The sequence below is a fragment of the Ammospiza caudacuta genome, chromosome 7 (genome assembly GCF_027887145.1).
Source record: "Ammospiza caudacuta isolate bAmmCau1 chromosome 7, bAmmCau1.pri, whole genome shotgun sequence".
NCBI lineage: Eukaryota > Metazoa > Chordata > Aves > Passeriformes > Passerellidae > Ammospiza > Ammospiza caudacuta.
Genome location: NC_080599.1, coordinates 30,971,681 through 30,991,038, shown reverse-complemented (window position 1 = coordinate 30,991,038; position 19,358 = coordinate 30,971,681). Strand labels below are relative to the sequence as shown.

The 19,358-nt window shown below is 34.9% G+C and overlaps 1 protein-coding gene across 5 annotated transcripts in view; it reads left to right on the top strand.

Annotated features, from left to right (window-relative positions):
• Positions 1–19,358, top strand: part of PTBP2 (polypyrimidine tract binding protein 2) — a 154,420-nt gene that overhangs the window by 120,312 nt on the left and 14,750 nt on the right. For all 5 annotated transcript variants that reach the window (XM_058808433.1, XM_058808428.1, XM_058808432.1 and 2 more), the window contains exons 3-7: positions 2,339–2,414; positions 13,493–13,665; positions 14,088–14,231; positions 16,612–16,776; positions 16,854–16,964. In XM_058808433.1, coding sequence (XP_058664416.1) covers positions 2,393–2,414; positions 13,493–13,665; positions 14,088–14,231; positions 16,612–16,776; positions 16,854–16,964 — 615 coding nt within the window. In that variant the 5' untranslated portion in view covers positions 2,339–2,392. The remainder of the gene's footprint in view (positions 1–2,338; positions 2,415–13,492; positions 13,666–14,087; positions 14,232–16,611; positions 16,777–16,853; positions 16,965–19,358) is intronic.

Here is a 19,358-nt window from a genome sequence, read left to right as displayed (position 1 = left end):
GCTGCTTAAGAACCAATTAGGAAAAATAAGCATGTATATCTATAGGATCATTACACTCATGGTAAGAGAGCTCTTTGACCAAAAGCTTGGGAAATACATACAGGGGTTATAGAGATTTGCTATGCATTTGTGATTTCACAGGGGAATTGGAAGAACATTTCATGTATGAACCTGTACCTATGTGAATCAGACTTTTGAACACTAATTTATGCAGATAAGACAAGTGTAGATTTTATGATACAGGCCAGCACAAGAAATTCACATTTAATTGTTCTTCGGAAGCAAAAATGTTAAAACTTCCAAGTGCAATGACAAAGTCTTGTGATTGACTGTGAAGGTGTTCATGAAATGTAAAATGATATGTTTGTAAATGAAGAGAGAACTGTTCATGAAACACAAATACAGGAACTGAATATCTACTCTGAGTAATTTGTGCTCCTTTTGGATTTTTCTGCTGTGGATTAAGTAATTAACAGTTTTTTTGAAAGCCAGATTTACTAGGAACCAGAAGTTTATATAATCATTCTTGCACTCTTTCATTCAGCAGTTGCTGTTGTAAGTAACTTTCTGAAGCTGGAGGCAATTGAAATCTGAAATTTTTCAGATTTGTGAAGTTCCTACAGGTTTTGGGAAGAGCATTCATTTGGTACTGGGGTTACTTCAGCTGTTTATGTAGTAATTGCTGTACCATTACAAATTTATGCATGTTTTATTAAGGGGGAAAAACTGCTGGTGAATGATCTTAATCAGCTGGACTATATGCAGAGTCAGTGTCTGCTGCTGCTTCTGCCTGTTCAGCTGGGCTGGCCCGGCTGCAGACAGGGGCTCCCAAGCAAAGCCAGATGGGTATTGCAAGCACTTACCACTGAGTAACCTAATGCTGCTAGTAAACTTCAGCTTTGCAGCATTCTACCCTTGCCAATATTATGTTAGATAAAGTAGAACATGAAAGGGAAAGAATGTTTGTTTCAACTTACACCTGCATATTACATCAGTAGTAGAAAGTAGTGTAGTTAGAAAAACAGAGAATTTCTATAACTTGCCTATAAATTGCTTCTCAGTTCTATCCAGCTAAATTTTTCTTAGTTATATCTGTTTAGAAATGCATCCTTGCATTGAAAAGAACAACACATAGTCCCTCTCATGGTTCTATCTGGTCTTGGTATTAGGAATGATGCAATCTTAAAGAAACTCTTGCTCATTTGATAGGCACAGCTTTGTTGCTTGCTATGTACCCTTACAAGCTTAGAGCATTCAGTAAACTGTATAGAGATTCTTCAGAGCTGATGTTGAAAACCAAGTAAACTTTAATGGCTCTATATGTGTGTACACGTATATAAACTTTAACATACTGTTCTCTGTGTGGACACAAATATAGTGCAGTATGAGAAAAAGGTAAGGGTTTGATTTTTATAAGTCTTTTAACTGTGCTGTCTATGAAGGTAATAGTCTCAGATGAATTTATTATGAAGTGCCCTGTAAAACATACTCATGAACTATTCTTGATTCTCTTGTAGTGTCCACAACAGAATTAAACACATTTATTTTAATAAGGATGTGTAGAAACTTTTTTTTTTCCTCATTGTCATTTTAGCAGTGACCTGGATTTGTAGGCTTTTTGAGGGATGGAGTCTTGAGAATGAAGAGGGTTGGGGCATAAAAGAAAAAAAGAAACAACAAGGTGTGAAAAGAAGCGCCTCTTCAGCTCTGTCAAGTGCCCATCTTACCATTTGTGGAAAGGGTTATCTTGTATGGTTTTAATACAAACCCTCCTGATTTTTGCAGCTCACTTTTAAGTCGTTCATTAATTTATATTTTTCATGTTTTAAGAACTACAATGGAGATGTAATTCCCTGCCCTAAGTTGTGTTTTGCAGAAAAAATGAATGTCCCCAAAATGAAAACTGATTTAATTTCCTGTGATCATTAAATATTTGTTTTTAAATAGGGGTGTTAAAATTGAGCTAAACTCCATATTTCTTTCTGCATAGATTTCCCTTGTAGTTTCAGCTAGATATAATAGTTTAATATATATGTGTATTAAAATATTAAAACTTAATTTAAATGTTATTGAAGTAGAATAAATTTATTTAATTATATTTTAATTTGAAATACTGGACAAAATTATTGTTCAGCAGTTCTCATCGTGTCCAGAGATGGCTTTATTTCAGTGGTGGGTTAAACAACTGTGCTTAAGCTGCTCTCATTTCAGTTTGCCATGTAAATATTCCGCTTTACTTAGATTTCAAATTGTTGCACTTATCTGAAAAGAGGAAGTATCATCTTTAAAAATCACAAAATAGAGGAAAAAAAATCTCTTACTGTCTCTTTCTTTTTAGAGAGGATCTGACGAACTTCTTTCAGGCAGTGTACTCAGTAGCCCGAACTCTAACATGAGCAGCATGGTAGTTACTGGTAAGTGATGCCCTTTCAAAGGAGAAATCTATCATTTATACTTGGACTCATTTCCTGTTTACAAGGGGAGAACACCAAATGAGAATCCATTGTGCTATAGAGGGATAAACTATTGGCTTATATTAGGATATAGTGACTTTGTATTTCCTACAAACCTTGGGTGTCTGAGAAGAATAATCCCACAATCTACAGGCAACTTTGAGATGTCTGCACACAAAATTGTTGATGGGTGATGGGATGAAAAATCACAGTTCTCTTGAACAGCTACCTTTAAAGTAAGGACTCTCAGCTGCAAAGGTAAACAGCCCAGTAAAATCTCAGGCAAAGGTAAAGAGCCCAGTTCCTGTGTGACATCAACTTCTTTACTCATGGTCATCCACAAGTGTGGGTGTTACAGGGAAGACCACTGTGCCAGTTTGATAATGCAGTGTGGATTCAGGAAGAGAGAGTTCTGGGTCACTGCTCAAGCAGGAAGCTTCACTTTGCTCCTTCAGTTTGAGATTGCAGTGGTAGAATATCAGAGCAAAGTGACTGTGGCTGTTCATGAATCAGTTTTCTGGTGATGCAAGATAGAAAGGTTTTTTTCATTAATTGGCACACACTAAAATGCCTTCTCTTGCACTTGATGCTTCTGTATGTTGAATGTACATTGAGTTCCCTTGGAAAGCTCATTTCAGAGGTCTTGCTTTTTCTCTTTTTTCTTTTTCTACCGTACTATTAATTTTTTTGTGCGTTTTTTCTCTTTTTTTTCCCTCTTGCCTTAGAGATGTGGAGGAGTTAATTCATGACATAGAGGGTTGCTGCACTTTCCAGTCACTTGCCTGTTTCACTGTTCTACTGTGCCTGATTTTCTGTATTCATGGGGTCAGCAGAATAATCACTGATATTAATAGCAGATTTTTTCCATTTTAATTTATTAGTAAGAGGTTGGGATTCAGGGCGCAATTTCATGTTACCATTAGGGTGCTGTGGTGACAACTCTTGCCAGAATGGGTGGCTCTGTGCTTTCTCATCCTACATCTTTAGCACAAGCAGAAAAAACTCCAAATCCACATTTCTGCTACACTCTTCTGTTGGAGTGCTTATACACTTGCAGAGTAAGTTAATGCAGCATTAAACTATTCTAACAAAATAAAGTAGTTTTCCCTTGGAGCAGCTTACTGATCAGTCATGTGATTGCACAGTTGTAGACACAGTGTGGTGTTGAGTGGAGGAGTGTGGCAACACAACAAAGCCACTTCCACTGGCAGTTCTGTCACCAAAGGTGACGAGGTTATTACTTTGGAGTAAGTAATTAGGTATTACTTTGGAGTCAGAAATGCAGTGCAGTGTAGTGCATTCACAGCCATTTTGGAACCCCAGAACATATGTCTCTCTTCTCGGTTTTTCTTCCTTCCTTCTGGTTCTGAAAGAGGTCCTTCTTTTGTTCATTTTCTTGATGTCCTCTTCAGTCCTGGATATTTAGTGCTTCATCAGTTTGCTTTACTTAAATGAGAAGCAGCTATGGAAAGAGTTGTGTGCCAAGGGTTTGGGTATCAGCAGAGGACATTAAGACAGGACCCAGTCCTAAACATTACCAAATTATAAATATATTTTTAGATAAACTTTTAGTTCCAGGAAATTAAATGCAAATTAATTTATGAAAGGAAAAAGGAGGTAAAGGAAAAAAAATTGAAATAAGTATTATAATTTTGAGGTTTTGAAACAAGAAATACGAAAGCTTGTCTAAGCAGCCCCTACATACAAATTCTTCCTTAAAAATTGTGAGAATGGAAAAACATGTTTTGATCCCATTAGGCTGATCTATGGGATAGAACTTTGATGTATTTAACAGCTATATTGCTTCCCATTTTGTTTTTATTTCCCAGCTGATTAAGGGTTTGGGTTTTATTTTTGGGAGTTTGTTTGTTGTGTGTGTGAGTATTCTTGGTGTGGGTGGGGTTTCTCTGTTTGGGTTTTTTTGACATCCATAACCATAACTCAAGAAACAATCTCATTAGCAGCAGTGGTTAGAGTAGTGATCTGGCTCCTGTAATATCAGATGCCTGTCCTTAAAAGTTTCATATAAATTCATTATTATGTAAAGAAGGTTGGTGGAAAAATAATTCCAAACAAACAAAAACTCACAGTCTGAATGCAGTGCTGTAGTTCAAGTCATTCTCTACAGCAGTCTGTAAAAAGGGGATTAGTTAGTGTTCTATTTTTGGGTGTTCTATTTTTTAAACATTTTCTTGGTATTGTATTCAAATTTCATTCTGCTTGTCTTTTTGAAGTAGCACAAAAAACCCCTGTAGAGAAGGATAAATCTGCTCTTCAGCTTCTGAATATATCCTCCCATAGCTCTTTTTTTTACTGTGAACCAGGAAGTACTTTTTCCAGACTTGCACTGTTTACAAGTTCAGATTGTAACCTCAGAAGTAGTTAGATGTGAAATTGAAGCCTGTGTTAATTTTTTTGTGGCCATTTCCAGAAGCCAAATGAGTTCAAGTATTCTTTCTATCTGAATTGATGTCCTCCTTTCAGTTCTGCTATTACTTTTTCTCTTCAGAAGAATTTAAAACTTCAGTCAATTAAACAATTATTTTTTTCTGTAGCCAAGGTGATGAATCTTTCCCAAATTTTCTAGGGCTTCAGGGACCCTGTGATCATTTATTAAGTCCCTTGTAAATGAGACATGTTGTCGATGCTTGCCTATGTAAAACTAATACTTGTTCTTGCCCTTTCATTCTTAGGGTTGGGAAGTGTCATGGTATTCTTATGAGGTTTGGCCATTGTTTCCCAGAGAATATAGAAACCTATTCTGGTTCTGACTGTGATATTTCCAATATCTGATTGTGTGATATTTTTCTAAGTAGGTAGCTAGGAGAACAGAAGAAAGAGGTGGTTTGTCTTTGTAATCCTCTGGGCCTTCTATTGGTGAAAGTGTACACAGTCAAAAAAGCAATTATCAATAGCAGTGCCTTAGCAGGCCTAAACTTTGAACAAAGTCTTGTCAATCACAGCCTCATTTCTCTCTCTGCTATAAAAATATTAACCTAAACCAAAATGCCTAAGTTGTCAAAAAAACCCCTACCTTTTCTTGGAAGGGAGGGGTTTTGGTGGAACTGAGGGCAGAGACTGGAGATGATTTTTTAAAAATGAACATCCTACCTTTTTATCATAGGAAGAGTTCCTTTAGTGAGTTGTGGGGTTTTTTTTTGTTGTTGTTTTTTTTTGTTTGTTTGTTTGTTTTGTTTTTTTAATTCAGCTTCAGCTGCCATTCAGTGAGAATACTGTAGTACTTTAATGCTTTTATGAATACTTTTGCTCTAATCTTCTCTCCTAGTGAAAGGCATGAAAGAGGAATGGTTTCTCTGCCCTATAGGGAGTCTTGCAGATGAATCCTTTCCTATTTCTTTGTGAAAGAAACTTGTGAAATTGGTGAGCAAATGCTTGATTTGCATTCTTACTGATAGTTTGAACGAATGGTAATTCTCTAAAAAAGGCCAGCATGTTTGACATGATTGAAAATGCAAGGCCTGTTCCTTGGGCCTTTTCTGAACAGTTTTGTCATCTGTATCCATCTCCAGACTGTGTAGGTGACAGCAGGGTACAATAGCAGTCACTACAGGTGAAGTTACTGTTTTAGGTACTTTGTATGTCTTTTGTAAAAGAGCAGTCTTAAGACTGTAAAGGAGCAGAATTCTACACTTGGATTAAGATGACTTTTATCTCTTAATTCTGAGCACTGTTTTGGATGAATTTGATTACTGTTATTGTAAGGAATTTCATATTAGTTAACTGTTTATATTTAAATATACAAGATTTATTCTTGTTCCTGAACCAGGTTGGACAGGATGGCAGAATATTATTCTGTAACTATTAAGTGAAGGATCCCATACACTAGATTAGAATTTGTAGCAAGGGAGAACAGCTTGTGAAGTGCAAGATCAGCAAATATCTAAGCTTAAGAAGTTCTTTTGTTATGTTACATGTGTAAGTTTCTGATGTTTTTAACACCAGCTGACATGAGTATATTAAAGTTGTGTTCTCAGAACTACAGGCCTTTTACTACTGCTTAAAGTACAGCTAGTTTTCCTTTAGCTTTTTTTTGAAAATATTGTCAAAGTCTGTTCTTATTTTCTTCCACTATCTTGCTTGACTCTCATTTCTTTAGAGAGCATAATCTTCTCATAAAGATCCATGAGTTAATTTTTTTTGTGTTGGCGCACAATGACTAGAAAGGCTCTTTAAGTAAGCTAAAATATGATTTGGTAACAGGATTTTGAGAAACCAGAGCTGAAACCACGATCTTTAAATACATATTGCTGATTCTGACATCGCTAATGGTTTTGAAGACATTAGTAAGGCAGATTGCAAATGATTGTACATAAATAATTTTTTTACCTTTCAGTGCTGTATGTTCAGTAAGTACATAGTTGTTTATTCTGCAGATTTTAAATGCAAGGAAAAAAAATCCCTTATCCTTCAAAACTGGAAAAATTGTTTCCTGTGTAAAGGGTAACCTCTGTAAAGGCGTTACTTTTTCACTGAACTTGGTGTGAGGCTTTGGCTGTTCAAGATGGAGGATTGCTTAATGGAAGTTGTAGGAAGAGTTATCTGTGTGGAGATGCTCATGCCATGAACTCCTTGCTGAAATCCACATACAAAAAAGGTAAAATTTTTAAGGGATGTAGATAAAAAGTGAAAGATGTTGATGAAGGTTTTATGAAAATTGGCTTGTCAAAGATAAGAAGAATTGGCAGGTTTTCTTGTTGCAGCTGCCATCAATTTCATTGTTCACATTTGTGTGTTTAAAGTAGATCAGTAGAAACGTTCCAAAATCGTTTTGCAGCTGAGCTCACCAAACTCCTGGAGCTTTGAATGATACTGTTGATCTTGTTTTTACTTAATTAGCAGGGAATGTTAGGAGTGACTTTGGTAGGTACTTCATTGTATTAACAGAATAATTAGCACTGAGGCATACAAACTAATAATATTTCAAGTGCTGTATTTAACTTGGGCAGTAAACATAGATGTGTCATAGATGTGCCGTTTTTGCTAGCACATTAAGTAAAATTAGTTATTAGTTAAAATTAATGATGCCTAAACTTAGGTAATTTACTTCTGAAGTTTTTAAATTGATTACAATTACTAATAATTTGAAAGATTTTAAGAAGTACATTACATGTGACTGGAAGATATTGTAATTTAATAATACTGTATACTTTACATATTTCTACAGATACACAGATTTAGAAACATACAAAAATGAAAAATCTCCAGATGGGAGCAATAAAATGTGGCTGTTATTATCAATTTGGGTAACTTCTGTCTGCATTGCTATGCTTTGGTAACTCCTTGTTCTGCTTCAGTTGGATTTCACTCTAGCCTGTGGTATTTTTACATATTTTTAAGGACCAAATTAGGTGCATTCATGTTAGACTGCAGTGCATTGAACTGTAGCCACTATACCATACTGTAAATGTGTTATCATAGTGCTTAGAAAACTCAGTGCATTTTGAAACAGGCACAGTCTATGTGCAGATGTGCCACTTAAAAACTGTATTAAAGTTTTCTTTGTTTTACTGTGCTTACTTATTTAAGCTCAAATTCCTCTTAAGCAATAGTCTTTGTAGTGTAAGATAGTTTTAATATTGGCTGATCAAGATTTTTGTATGTACATGGCTCATGTCTGTGATAAACAGCAAAAAAACCCTATTAACAAAAGAGTAATTAACCCTGACCAGTGTAATCTAACCTTCAAGGTTAACAGATGTGGACTTCAGACAACTTCATATTCTATGTATTTTTATTGTATTTTGAGTGTATATCTCCTTTTCTTGTTCTTTCAAACATTTTGAATTCCAGATTTTATCTTTAGGTTGAACTTTTGATGATTTACATGCTAAAGCAAAAGTCCTGTGTATTTGCGTTTGGGAGCCTGGGTGAGGTCACTGGTCAGCTCCCTTCCTACATTCTATCACATCAGGGTAGGATACGGATAGGAAAAATTTCCATAAGAAAAGAACTTTCCAGAAATAAAACCACAGTGGTCTCTGTTACACAATTTGTGATTGTCTGCAGTTTGTTACTGGTTGGTTGAGGCAGATGATTGTGTTCAGTAGCCAGTGCAACATTTTACTATTTGTCTAATAAACTAGATATCTTCATTTGCATTGCCTTTCTCTTAGTCACTTATTTCCTGTCTGGATGTGTGTCTGATGTTCTACAGTTGATAACCTGAAATCACATATATTTAGCCAAGGTAAAGCAAGAAGTGCTTTCTGCATAGAACAGCACTGAATACTACTGCTATTAAGCTTCTTTTCTCTAGTATGTACAAACTGAAAGTTACTTTTTTTTTTTAATTGGTTGTTGGTATGTACTGGCAGTTGTGAACCAGAGTGATTTCTGCAGGAAGTGTGTGTATTTATATATTATTTCACTACTGCAGATATGCAGGAATTTATAGCCAGTGTCTTGTAGTAATTTTTAATTTTTTTTCCCCTTTTCAGGAACTAATGGGTGAAAGCAACTTTATGTTGTATCCAATTTTTTTTACCTGTACCCACAGAGTTACATTTCTGTATTAGGAGATTGTGTGCTTACGAAAAAAGTTTATGATACAGAAAAATTATGCATCTAAAATAAAGGTCTCAGAACTCTTAGGTCATATTTATATATTTCTTTTTAAAAAGTGCAGAGAAAAGCTCCTCTAGGATGAAATTTTATTAAAATATGTTTTCAAAATCAGTTACTATCAGATAGTAAGCTATTCGTTCTTTGCTAGAGCTTAGGCTGAACTTAAAGAACAGTTTTTCTGCAAAAACTGCTGGGTTTCATTGAATATTCATAGCTTGAATTGGACTTAAAATATGCCTTGTGTATACTGCAGTTCATTTTGTTCCTTTTTTATATAGGTTCCTATTTCTTTGTTTAATAAAATAGGAGTTTCTCACTGAAAATGCCAGGACCCAAGTTGCTCACATTATGACCATTTAAAGGCTTTGCCAACCTGTAAATATTCAATTTCAACAAGTTGATCTATGCTGAATTGAAGGAACTCTATGCAGCAGGGATGTGGCTTATGTATCCATTATATTTAAATTGTAGTATCCTATTTGGATGTGAGAATAATGCTTTGAATATAATTAGTAAAGATGACATCTTGGTTAAGATATAATTGCCTGATATCACATGGAAACTGAATTCTTCATCTCCTTGGTGGAGAGATGCAGAGGACTCAGATCAGTGCTATGGGTGTTACAGAACATGGGTTTTTACAATAGTCTGAATTGAATAGAACCATTCCTGTGCTCAGTGGATATTGGCAGTGCAGGATTAATGGTTGGGCTTGATCTTCAAGGTCTTCTCCAACCCAAAAGTTTCTATGATTCAGAACTAGGTTTCTAATTTTTTTCGGTTTATATATATTTTTAAACTATGCATTTGCAGCTATAACTTGATTTGTAGAGAGCTAACACTGTGTTTTAGTCATTCTCTCAGTGCTTCTTAAAACTTTTTCTCCCAATGCAAATATTGTAGCCTGCTGTTTTCAGTGCATATTTATGTTTGTTAAAGTTTTAGCAGTAAAATGTTTGAATTGGATCAAGATTTTCAAGTCCAGTGAAAGCCAGACTACATCATGAAATAGCTACTTGCCAGTGAGTCTCCAGTTTAACAGCAGATTCAGCAGTAGTTATTAGTCAGGTTGTGAGGTCTCCTCCGACATCCCTTGGCCTCTCCCCAAGTTTCAGCCGTTTTGTGTTAAGTGCTGTATAGGGAAGGTTCTTTCAGGTTTGTTGCTGCTTAGACATAGACTCTATTTCTACCAAAAGACCATGTTACTCCTCTAGTACCTTGCTCCCCTTGGACTTGGCTTTTAACCTTTATGGACACTGATTCTGCTAATAAAATTTGTTAGAGGATGAGATTGTTGTTTTAACAGTAGTTAAATTCACCTTTCAATGACTCTGAACAAGTTGTGCTCCTATGTCATAAATGTGGTTTTCTATTCCCAAGTGCAATTTAATGATGCATCTTCAGCCAAGAAGTACCATTTATAATGACAAATAAGAGACTACAGTAAGAGAGGTGTCATACAGTGCCAGAATCTCTCAATAACTCTCCTAAAAGCTAAATTTAATTTGTTCCATGAATGTCTTTAAAAGTTCACTTCTGTACATGCATGCATATTTAGTGTATGATACACACTTCATTAATGGAACAGGAAATTACTGTTAGGTGATGCTGAATGGATAACCAAAAGTAGTAAAAGTACATATTCTCTTTGCATTCAGCAGCTGACATGTTCATTTCTTCTGTCTTCCAAAATCCATTGTTACATTTTTTGGCATAAATTTTACTTTAAGAAAGTGGGCTTCATTTTTTAATGAATGGTACCAGTTCAGCTTTCATTGCACAAGAGGTGCTTTTGCCTATAAGTAATAAACAGCTTTTGTCATGTTTATCTGCCCTACAGCTAGAATCATTTTTTGGGCAATTCCATAGCAGTGAGAATGCTTGTTACCAGTCCTCCCATGCTGTCTCTCCACCCCCCATTTTCTGATTGCCATATGTTCTTTTGTGCCTAATTCTGTATTTTTTGTATATATTACTGTAATATATTTATCTGCTCTTTTACGTAAATGTTTTTACCCAGGCACTTGTCTACATAGCTTTTTTTACAGTAAGTAAAAAAAGTTACAAGTATAGTGTAGTTTAGGTTTAAGACCATGTAAGAATAAAATTGTGTGGGGGGTTGTGTACGTGAACTAAGTTAAAGCTCTTAGTTGCTGTTTAGGAAAAGATACACATTAGTACATCAAAATGCTTCTTTTAAGCTTCTTTAAACTTACTGCAGCAAAAGGTGAAAAACTGTGTAAAATGCCAGTGTTAGTAGCAATGCTAATAGATGCAAAATCAATTGGGTAATATAGTAATTAATAAATTATTGTGTTAAATAATTATTAGAGAAACATTTGATATACATATATGTGAATAATAATTTTACACTGGCCAGTGCTACCTTTACTAGAAATGCTGGGATTACCTGAAGCCTAATTTAAATAAGAACTTTAGTGTAACAAAAAGTAAATTCCTGAACATTATGCTGTGGAAAGGTTAATATGTTAAAATTGTCTGTTGAAAAGCACACAAAAGAGAAAGCATTTCTGCCAGTACTGATATGAGCCATCATGTTGAATATTTTTCTGGTGATGTAAAAAAAAAGAGGTTTCTTAATTTCAGAAAATCCTTTAGTTTGAAAACTTTTGCTCGTTTTCATTTCTGATTGGTTTCATATTTTTTGAAACTTTAATGAATTGAAATTATTCAGAAAACTGAAGCATGAAGGGCATTGGACATGTAGTCTCAGTATCACCTTAATTCTTTTATCCTTTGCAAGTTTGTTTTTAGCATGTTTGAATGCATAGTCCAGCCTATCATACTTCACCTTGTTTCTTCTGTTCATTTTTTTTTTTTACTTTTTTAGAGCTTTAAATTAAGAACTAGAGAAGACTATTGTGTGATGATCTTCAGGTGAAAAGTAAAAGTACTTTTTTTCCACAAACTTTGGCTGTCTATCTCTTTGAGATAGTGTTATAATGTATAATTTTGAGCAAGTAAAACCTGGCTACCTGGAAGCTCAGTCTCACCATGTTTGCCAAAATGGTACAGGTTAGAGTCCTGTGTAGACTCTTCAGATCCTAGGTCAGTGTGTATTTTTTCAAATTTTACTCTTCTGCGTTCCACCAAATTTCTTTCTCTGCTGCAGACCAAAATAAAAAAAAAACTACTATTGCATGGATTCTAGCATTGTCAGTTGGAGATACTGCTGGCTGAATTTTGACCAGTCTTGAATGTTGTTAGGTTTTTATTGGTTTGTCTGCTATAGTAAGGTGGAAAACACTTTGTGTTCTTCAGTGCAAGAACTTTTTAAAAGCTTAGTCATGGAAATTTTTTTGGAGGAGGGTTGATGGTAGTGGTACAGGGTGTGGGTATGGAGTTACTGCATGATGTACCTCTAAGACATACTGGTTTTAACTGATAGGATATTTTGAATTTTGTATTTAGATAAATCTAAACATCTTTTTTGATAGAAGAAAGGGAAGTCTTATCACTTGTTTCACTAATGTCTAAGTGCATGCTGATTTCCAGCACTGATTAATTTGTTAATATTATATCTTATGACAGTGTTGTTCTTTAGCTCTTGACTCAGGTGTTTACTGACATATTTTTAACCTAAGTTAATATTTTTTTTCTGGCCTTCTTTCAAAGGCAAGATTTCTTCCATCCAGCTGGTTAGCTACTTATCATATGCAAAAGGAATTCCAGTTGGAATTTTGCTGTAATTCTTTGCAAGAATTCTGGAGAGTAATCTAAATAGTCTTTCTGGTGTTTTGTACATTGATGCTAATGCTTCCCTGATTCTTTTAGGGAAATGTATCTGGATCTTCCCCCATCCCTGTCTGTGTTGGCTGCATCATGTTATTAGTTGGTTTTTCCTTTTTTATGAGTGAGCTCGTGGTTCAGAATGGATATTTTCTTACCTTAAATTGTTGGTTTCATCAGCTTTTTGTGATGTCAGTCCTCTGGGTCATCCCCTTTCTCCACTCAGATCTTTCCCAGCATTAATGATGCTTCCTGTCTTGCTTTGTTACTTTTCTACTTTTTGTGTCCAGTTCCTTAGTGCAAGCAGTTCTTAAAAAAATTTTAGGATCTATTAATGGTCCACCACTATTTTACTTCTTTCAAAAGATCTCTAGGTAGCCACTAACTGTTTTTACTTTAATGTATGTTGGAGTTCTTATGTGAGCCCTTGTTAGATTAGTAAGTTATTATATGAGATGGTTTACTGAAAGTGAGGTGTAAAGGATTTGCTGAGGTCTCTGTCAGATGACTATGTCTTGAACAATCTGCCTTCCATGAAACTAGCATTTGTTTCTGCAGAATTTGTTCTGAAGCCTTGAATTGGACCTAAACCAAATGAGATGGCTCGCTTAAAATTAATTTCATGTTTATAATTAAAAGTATTTTTAATAAAGCATTAGTAATATCAGTAAACTTTTCAAATAGAGTCTGAATATGTCTTTCAGCCAATGGTAATGACAACAAGAAATTCAAAGGTGATGATAAAATGGATGGGGCTCCTTCTCGTGTTCTTCATATCAGGAAATTGCCTGGGGAAGTGACAGAAACAGAAGTTATTGCTTTAGGTTTACCTTTTGGTAAAGTAACCAACATCCTGATGCTGAAAGGGAAAAACCAGGTAATTTGATGCTTTTTGTTTTTCTCATATGCTTACTGTCTGATTTCAAAATATATTGTTAAAATGGTGTTAAGTAAGTGTGAAGCAGTAAGTGTTCTAGAAAAAAAGTGCTTTTGTTCCTTTATTTTTTAAAATTAATTTACACTCTCTTTTAGTAAATTTTGGGGGCAAACGGGGTGGTTGGCAGCTACATAAAGCAAAAACTTAGCTGGAAGAGAAATATTTATTCTTGCATCTTCACTGATGAATTTTTGGAGATGACGTAGCTTAGCAAATAAAGTTGGAATGTGTAGAATGACATTTTCTGAAGACTGATACAAATTGTTAAAATGTGTTATCAAACCCTTTGTTTTTTTATGTACGTCTAACATGAAGATTACCTACTTTGTAAATACTAAAAATTTTAATTCTTTTAATTGCAGGCATTTTTGGAACTTGCCACAGAAGAAGCAGCTATCACTATGGTTAATTACTACTCTGCTGTGACGCCTCATCTTCGTAACCAACCCATTTATATCCAGTATTCCAATCATAAAGAACTAAAGACTGATAACACACTTAACCAGGTATATTTACTGTTCAGTAGTATCACAAATGCAGACACTGTAGAAGATGAGGCGTGGCACGTGTTCTTGGCTCATGTGCCATGTTTGAATCATTTGGTTTTGTCCACATTCTAACACTCCTGTGTTCTTACCTATGATTGTTCCATTTTGTGGCACTGAAAAGTGTTTGCTTTCTGTGCCATCTTTCCATTACAATAAATTTTCTTAATGTGTCCTTGATGTCAAGAGGCAGAGGTTCTCAAGTGTGTTTTTAATAGTTATTTAAAAGTTCTAAATAACTTCAAAGTTTTTGTCTTAGGTTAGAGACTGTAGGATGGTAGAATTACCTTGTTCTGACAGCTGAGATTCCAATGCCAATTTGAATTCCCCTAGTGGTAGTGGCTGATGCCAGTGCCTAAATTTCAGTGCTTTGTATGATCACTGGTAACCTCAGCTTGTGATCTGCTCTTTCTGGAGAATAATACCATAATGGTCACTCTAGAGACAAATGTACTCAATAAAAACCACTATTTTGATCTCCATTTTGCTCTTGCCTCCCCAGGACCTATTTCATGACAAATACAGATACATATGTCTATTTTTAGTAGAATTGAAGAATTGACACAAGTAATGTGGTGACCAATTAATGCAAACTATAGAGAGATAAGAGACTCAAACCTACCAGAAGTCTGATGGTTATTTTAAGATTAATTTCTTATGTTGCATTTTTGATGATACAAAAAACAGTGTAAGTGCCAAATTAATTTCTATTAATTGTGTCCTCTGTTAGGACATGTAAATAGTAAAGTTATGGCTGTTGCCTTTGGAAGCAATTTCAGGGTAATCTATTGAAAGACATTTTGGTTCAGATCAAGTATAGTGTTGATTTTTCTGTTGGTCTTTCTAAATAGTCTTGTACCTTAGAATACTTTGATTAATTTTTATAGAGGTTACCCACCCTCCCAAATGACTACTTAGGTATGATGCTAGATGTTATTTTGAGCTTGTTTGACAAAATACTCATAAGAACTTTAATATTTACCATTTTTTAGTCCTGTGTTCCTTCATGTACTCACGTTAATTTTAATGGAATGAAATATGATGTATAAGTACATATAGACAGTGCTGACAAGGGTCATATGTTAAAATTGGCTTTGCAAGTTGTAGTTCATTGTGTTTTACAGTTTGAACTTTTCCAGTCACTGTAAGGACTGATATTTAATTGATATGTGCTTATAGGAAATAATTATGCAACTCAGCCGAGTATCTGGCTATCTTGAAAGTTGTGTTTCATTCATTAGGAAAAAGAAGTGTAATTGAAAGACATTTCAATGTAATTAATGTTAAATGTAGAGGTAAATTTTGTTTTCCCAACTGGTGTTCAGCAGGTCTTTTTTTTCCCCCCCTTTCCTTATTCATTGATTTGATTCAGTATGAGGAATATCATGTAAGTTGTGAGACATGAAATGGTGTAGTATCTCTAATACCTTTAAAATATGCAGTATGCATTAATATGATGGTTATTATTTTTACCTGTCATGCTCAGTTCTCTCTCTTGTTTTGTATTGTTTTGCTTTATAAGGCAACTGAAATGAAAATATTAAATGGAACCTCTTTTTTCTGCACTTTTTCTTTCTTAGAAAATCTTTCTGATACTGTCAGTTTTGGCAGTGGAAGTAGTTACATAGATGTGTGGTTTTGTGGTATCATGGTTACCTGTGAATTTCTAAAATCCTACTTGTGTTTAAAAACAAAAAACCCCATATGTGGAGAGGATTTTGTTTTTCTTTTTACAAAAGAGGGTGGATAACAGACACCAGTTTGTTTACCTCTCTGGATACCACTTTCTGACATGTTAGTATTTTGAATTATTTCATTGTGTTAAAACTGAGAAGTTTGGACATGTTAGTTTAGAATTTTCCTTTCCTATTATAACCTTCTACATAATTAAAATGGCAGTGAAATGTTAGCTGAGATACAATCTTTTGAACGTAAGATAAGTACTTCTGCTTTCCGTAGCATTGGGGTTTTTCCTTGGTTGGTTTGTGGGTTAGTTTAGCTTTATTTCCTGTAAAGGAACGAATCTTGAAACCTACAAAATCCTCACTTTCTTTATCCTTACTAGTAGAACAATAAGCTTTCTACTAGACAGATTGATATTGGTGCCTTTTGAAGTTCCTCCTTAATGTGACATAAGGATTAATTGCTGTTTTCATTTTTGTTGGCCCTTCTCACAGAGTCAGACTGCATTGCACTTAACGTTGTGTTATGTCTGTAGCTCTGAGTTTTAAATTAGTGGACTATTTTGTGTTTCTGGAGTTAACTATATTAATATTTCTGACTAATTTCAAGCTGTTATCTTGAAATATTAAGAAAATCTCTCTTCTGTCATTTTTTTAAGCGGGCCCAGGCTGTTCTTCAGGCAGTGACAGCTGTGCAGGCATCAAACGCTCCCATTAGTGGGACCACTGTTAGTGAGAGTGCAGTGACTCCAGCTCAGAGTCCAGTACTTAGAATAATTATTGACAACATGTACTATCCAGTAACCCTGGACGTTCTTCATCAGGTAAGTCAGATTTCACTGTAGCTTGAGCTATGGTTGGGAGAAACAGATGTGTAAAACTGTACCATGTTTTTTGGCAGATATTCTCTAAATTTGGTGCTGTATTGAAGATAATCACATTCACAAAGAATAACCAGTTTCAAGCTTTACTGCAGTTTGGTGATCCAGTAAACGCACAGCAAGCAAAACAAGTAAGTATAGTTCTCTTCTAAGGCTAGAGATCTTCCTGTACTCTCAGTATTTGTAAAATGTTGATGTAACAGAGTACTGCCATAACAATGTGTAATACTCCTCCACCATGTGTGTGAATCTTCTGAGATTAAAAAAAATAGTAGTTGTTATACTGTGTGAAATCAATGTTTAATGATAGTATGTTTATGGATACTCTGTCTAAAATATTTCAGACATTTGTATGAACAAATATTATAGTGAGACTGCACAGAGATGAAATAATATGCAAGACTGCAATAGTAAAAATGTCTACCAGAAGTAAGAATGTAGGATGGCAGGGTGATGCATAATTAATTCACTGTAAGCAGCAAATTTAGTAACCCTATTGAATTGTTGTTGGCAGGTGCTTTTAAGCATCCATACAAAAATGTGATTTGTGGATTAGTTACAGATTTGTGAAAGTATTTAGTTATAGTATCCTTAAAAAAAAAAAAAAAAAAAAAAAGAAAATCTAAACTTATTTGTAACCATAAATGCCCAGAAGAAAGAGTGCAGTTTACTCATGTGACCAGAGTGTGAAGAAGCTCTCCAGCAGTGATGGGTGAGCAGGATCTTGCTTTTGTTTTATAGAAACTCTCCTATCCTGGGTAGGAGAGGCAAGAACAGGTAGCTGGTTTTATTCATTATAGCAGGAGAAAGCCTATGGATAAATTATGGCAAAGATCAACAGCAAGTCATCTAGACCAGATGGTTTGAATTAATTGAATGGCATATGTTCACATTTGTGGCAGTAGAAAAGGTGAGCCAAAGGGGAAGGTGAGATTTTTATTATTATTATAATAATCTTCAAGAGATAAATGGAATTAATTTGTATTTTCAAACTTTCACACGCAGTCTGAGTTTGAGGAAGGCTGATTAAAATTGATGTGCTGGTTAAGTGTTGCTTGGCAGCATAGAATTGCTTGCCTGTAGATGACAGACTAGCTGAGAACTTCACAAAATTGAAAAGCTCACACCTCAGGCTAAGTTGGCAAATTTTCTTCTTGGTAAAGGAAAGACAAAAATGGTCTTAATTTTCTGTTGTAAAGAATGAGGGCTATATTGAAATAAAGACTTTGTTAAGTGGTGGACGGTGGTCATTTTTGTCCCTATCACCAAATGAAATACTCGACACTGAGTCAAGAACTGTGAGATGGTCAAGACAGGGGATCACAAAGAATTGGACATGTTTTCAAAAAACAGAGTGTTCATGCTATTGTGGAAAACAAGAGAGAAGAGATGATTTGCACCTTGATTTATGGTGGCTTTAAGATAATCTACTCCAGAAAAACAGTCTGGAAATACTTGTAGATCTGGAACGCAATTTAAATTAGGGGTGTCCTTTTCAGAGTTGAAATAATATCAAATATTAGATTGTGCCTCAGAATCAAGAGACATGCAGATGTATCACTGTAGTACATAAGAATTGGTATGGTTGGAATGGACCTTGCAGGTTTAAATTAGTGGTACAGAAACTACATCATAACCTACAAGTTCTGCAGAAATCAATTGTCGACATTTAGATTTCTATTTGAAATCTTTGATAAATAGTTGAATGCTAAATATATTTGTTACAGAAGGTTGTAATTCAGGCTTCACTTGTGTTTGGAAAGCCATTTTTCAGTAGTAGATGTTACTGCTGCTTTCAAAGTGCTTTTCTGATGCAAAGTATGACATCAAGTGTTAAAGCTTTTGACCTCATTTTTCAAGTCATTTATATTATCAGAAAATTTAATGGAAAAATGACGTCTGCAAAATGGACTGCAGTGATATGAAAATTATCAGTGTAATTCTAGGAATATATTGTAAAGAAGTTAGAAATGGAAGGATGAGGTATGTAAAAGTGTGAAAGGAATCTAAGAATCTCTTGCTGTTTTTGACTTCAGACAAACTGATACTAGCTTGCGGGACTCTATTGATCTTAAAAAAACCCAGCATGTATTTGTTTCTCCAGTTTTGCATGTTTTCATTAGGGTGCCTGTTCACTTGTAGTGTGGGTGTGAATGACAAAACTTCATTAAATAAGTGACTCCTGTATGTGCAGTGATTGCCAGAGTAATGTTGGGGCCTTATTGTCAAAATGAAATAGTCTTAGGTTTATGGTTTCATATTTTAACCAGTCTATGCATAAACATACAAAATGTTAAGAGTAGTAGCAAGTGCAATTACTAAAGGATGCTAAATTGGAAGGAAGGTTTGATTTCCCCACTGCCTCACAAACTAAATAGAATAGAATACAGTTCTTACAGTTAAGCCACTGTGATAAAACATGTAGTGCCACCAGAACAAAAATACCTGAAGGAAAGAAGCAGTCAGGTGATAGGGAAAATCCTCTTCAGCTTATATACATCTGGATGTAGAAGCAAGATGATGTG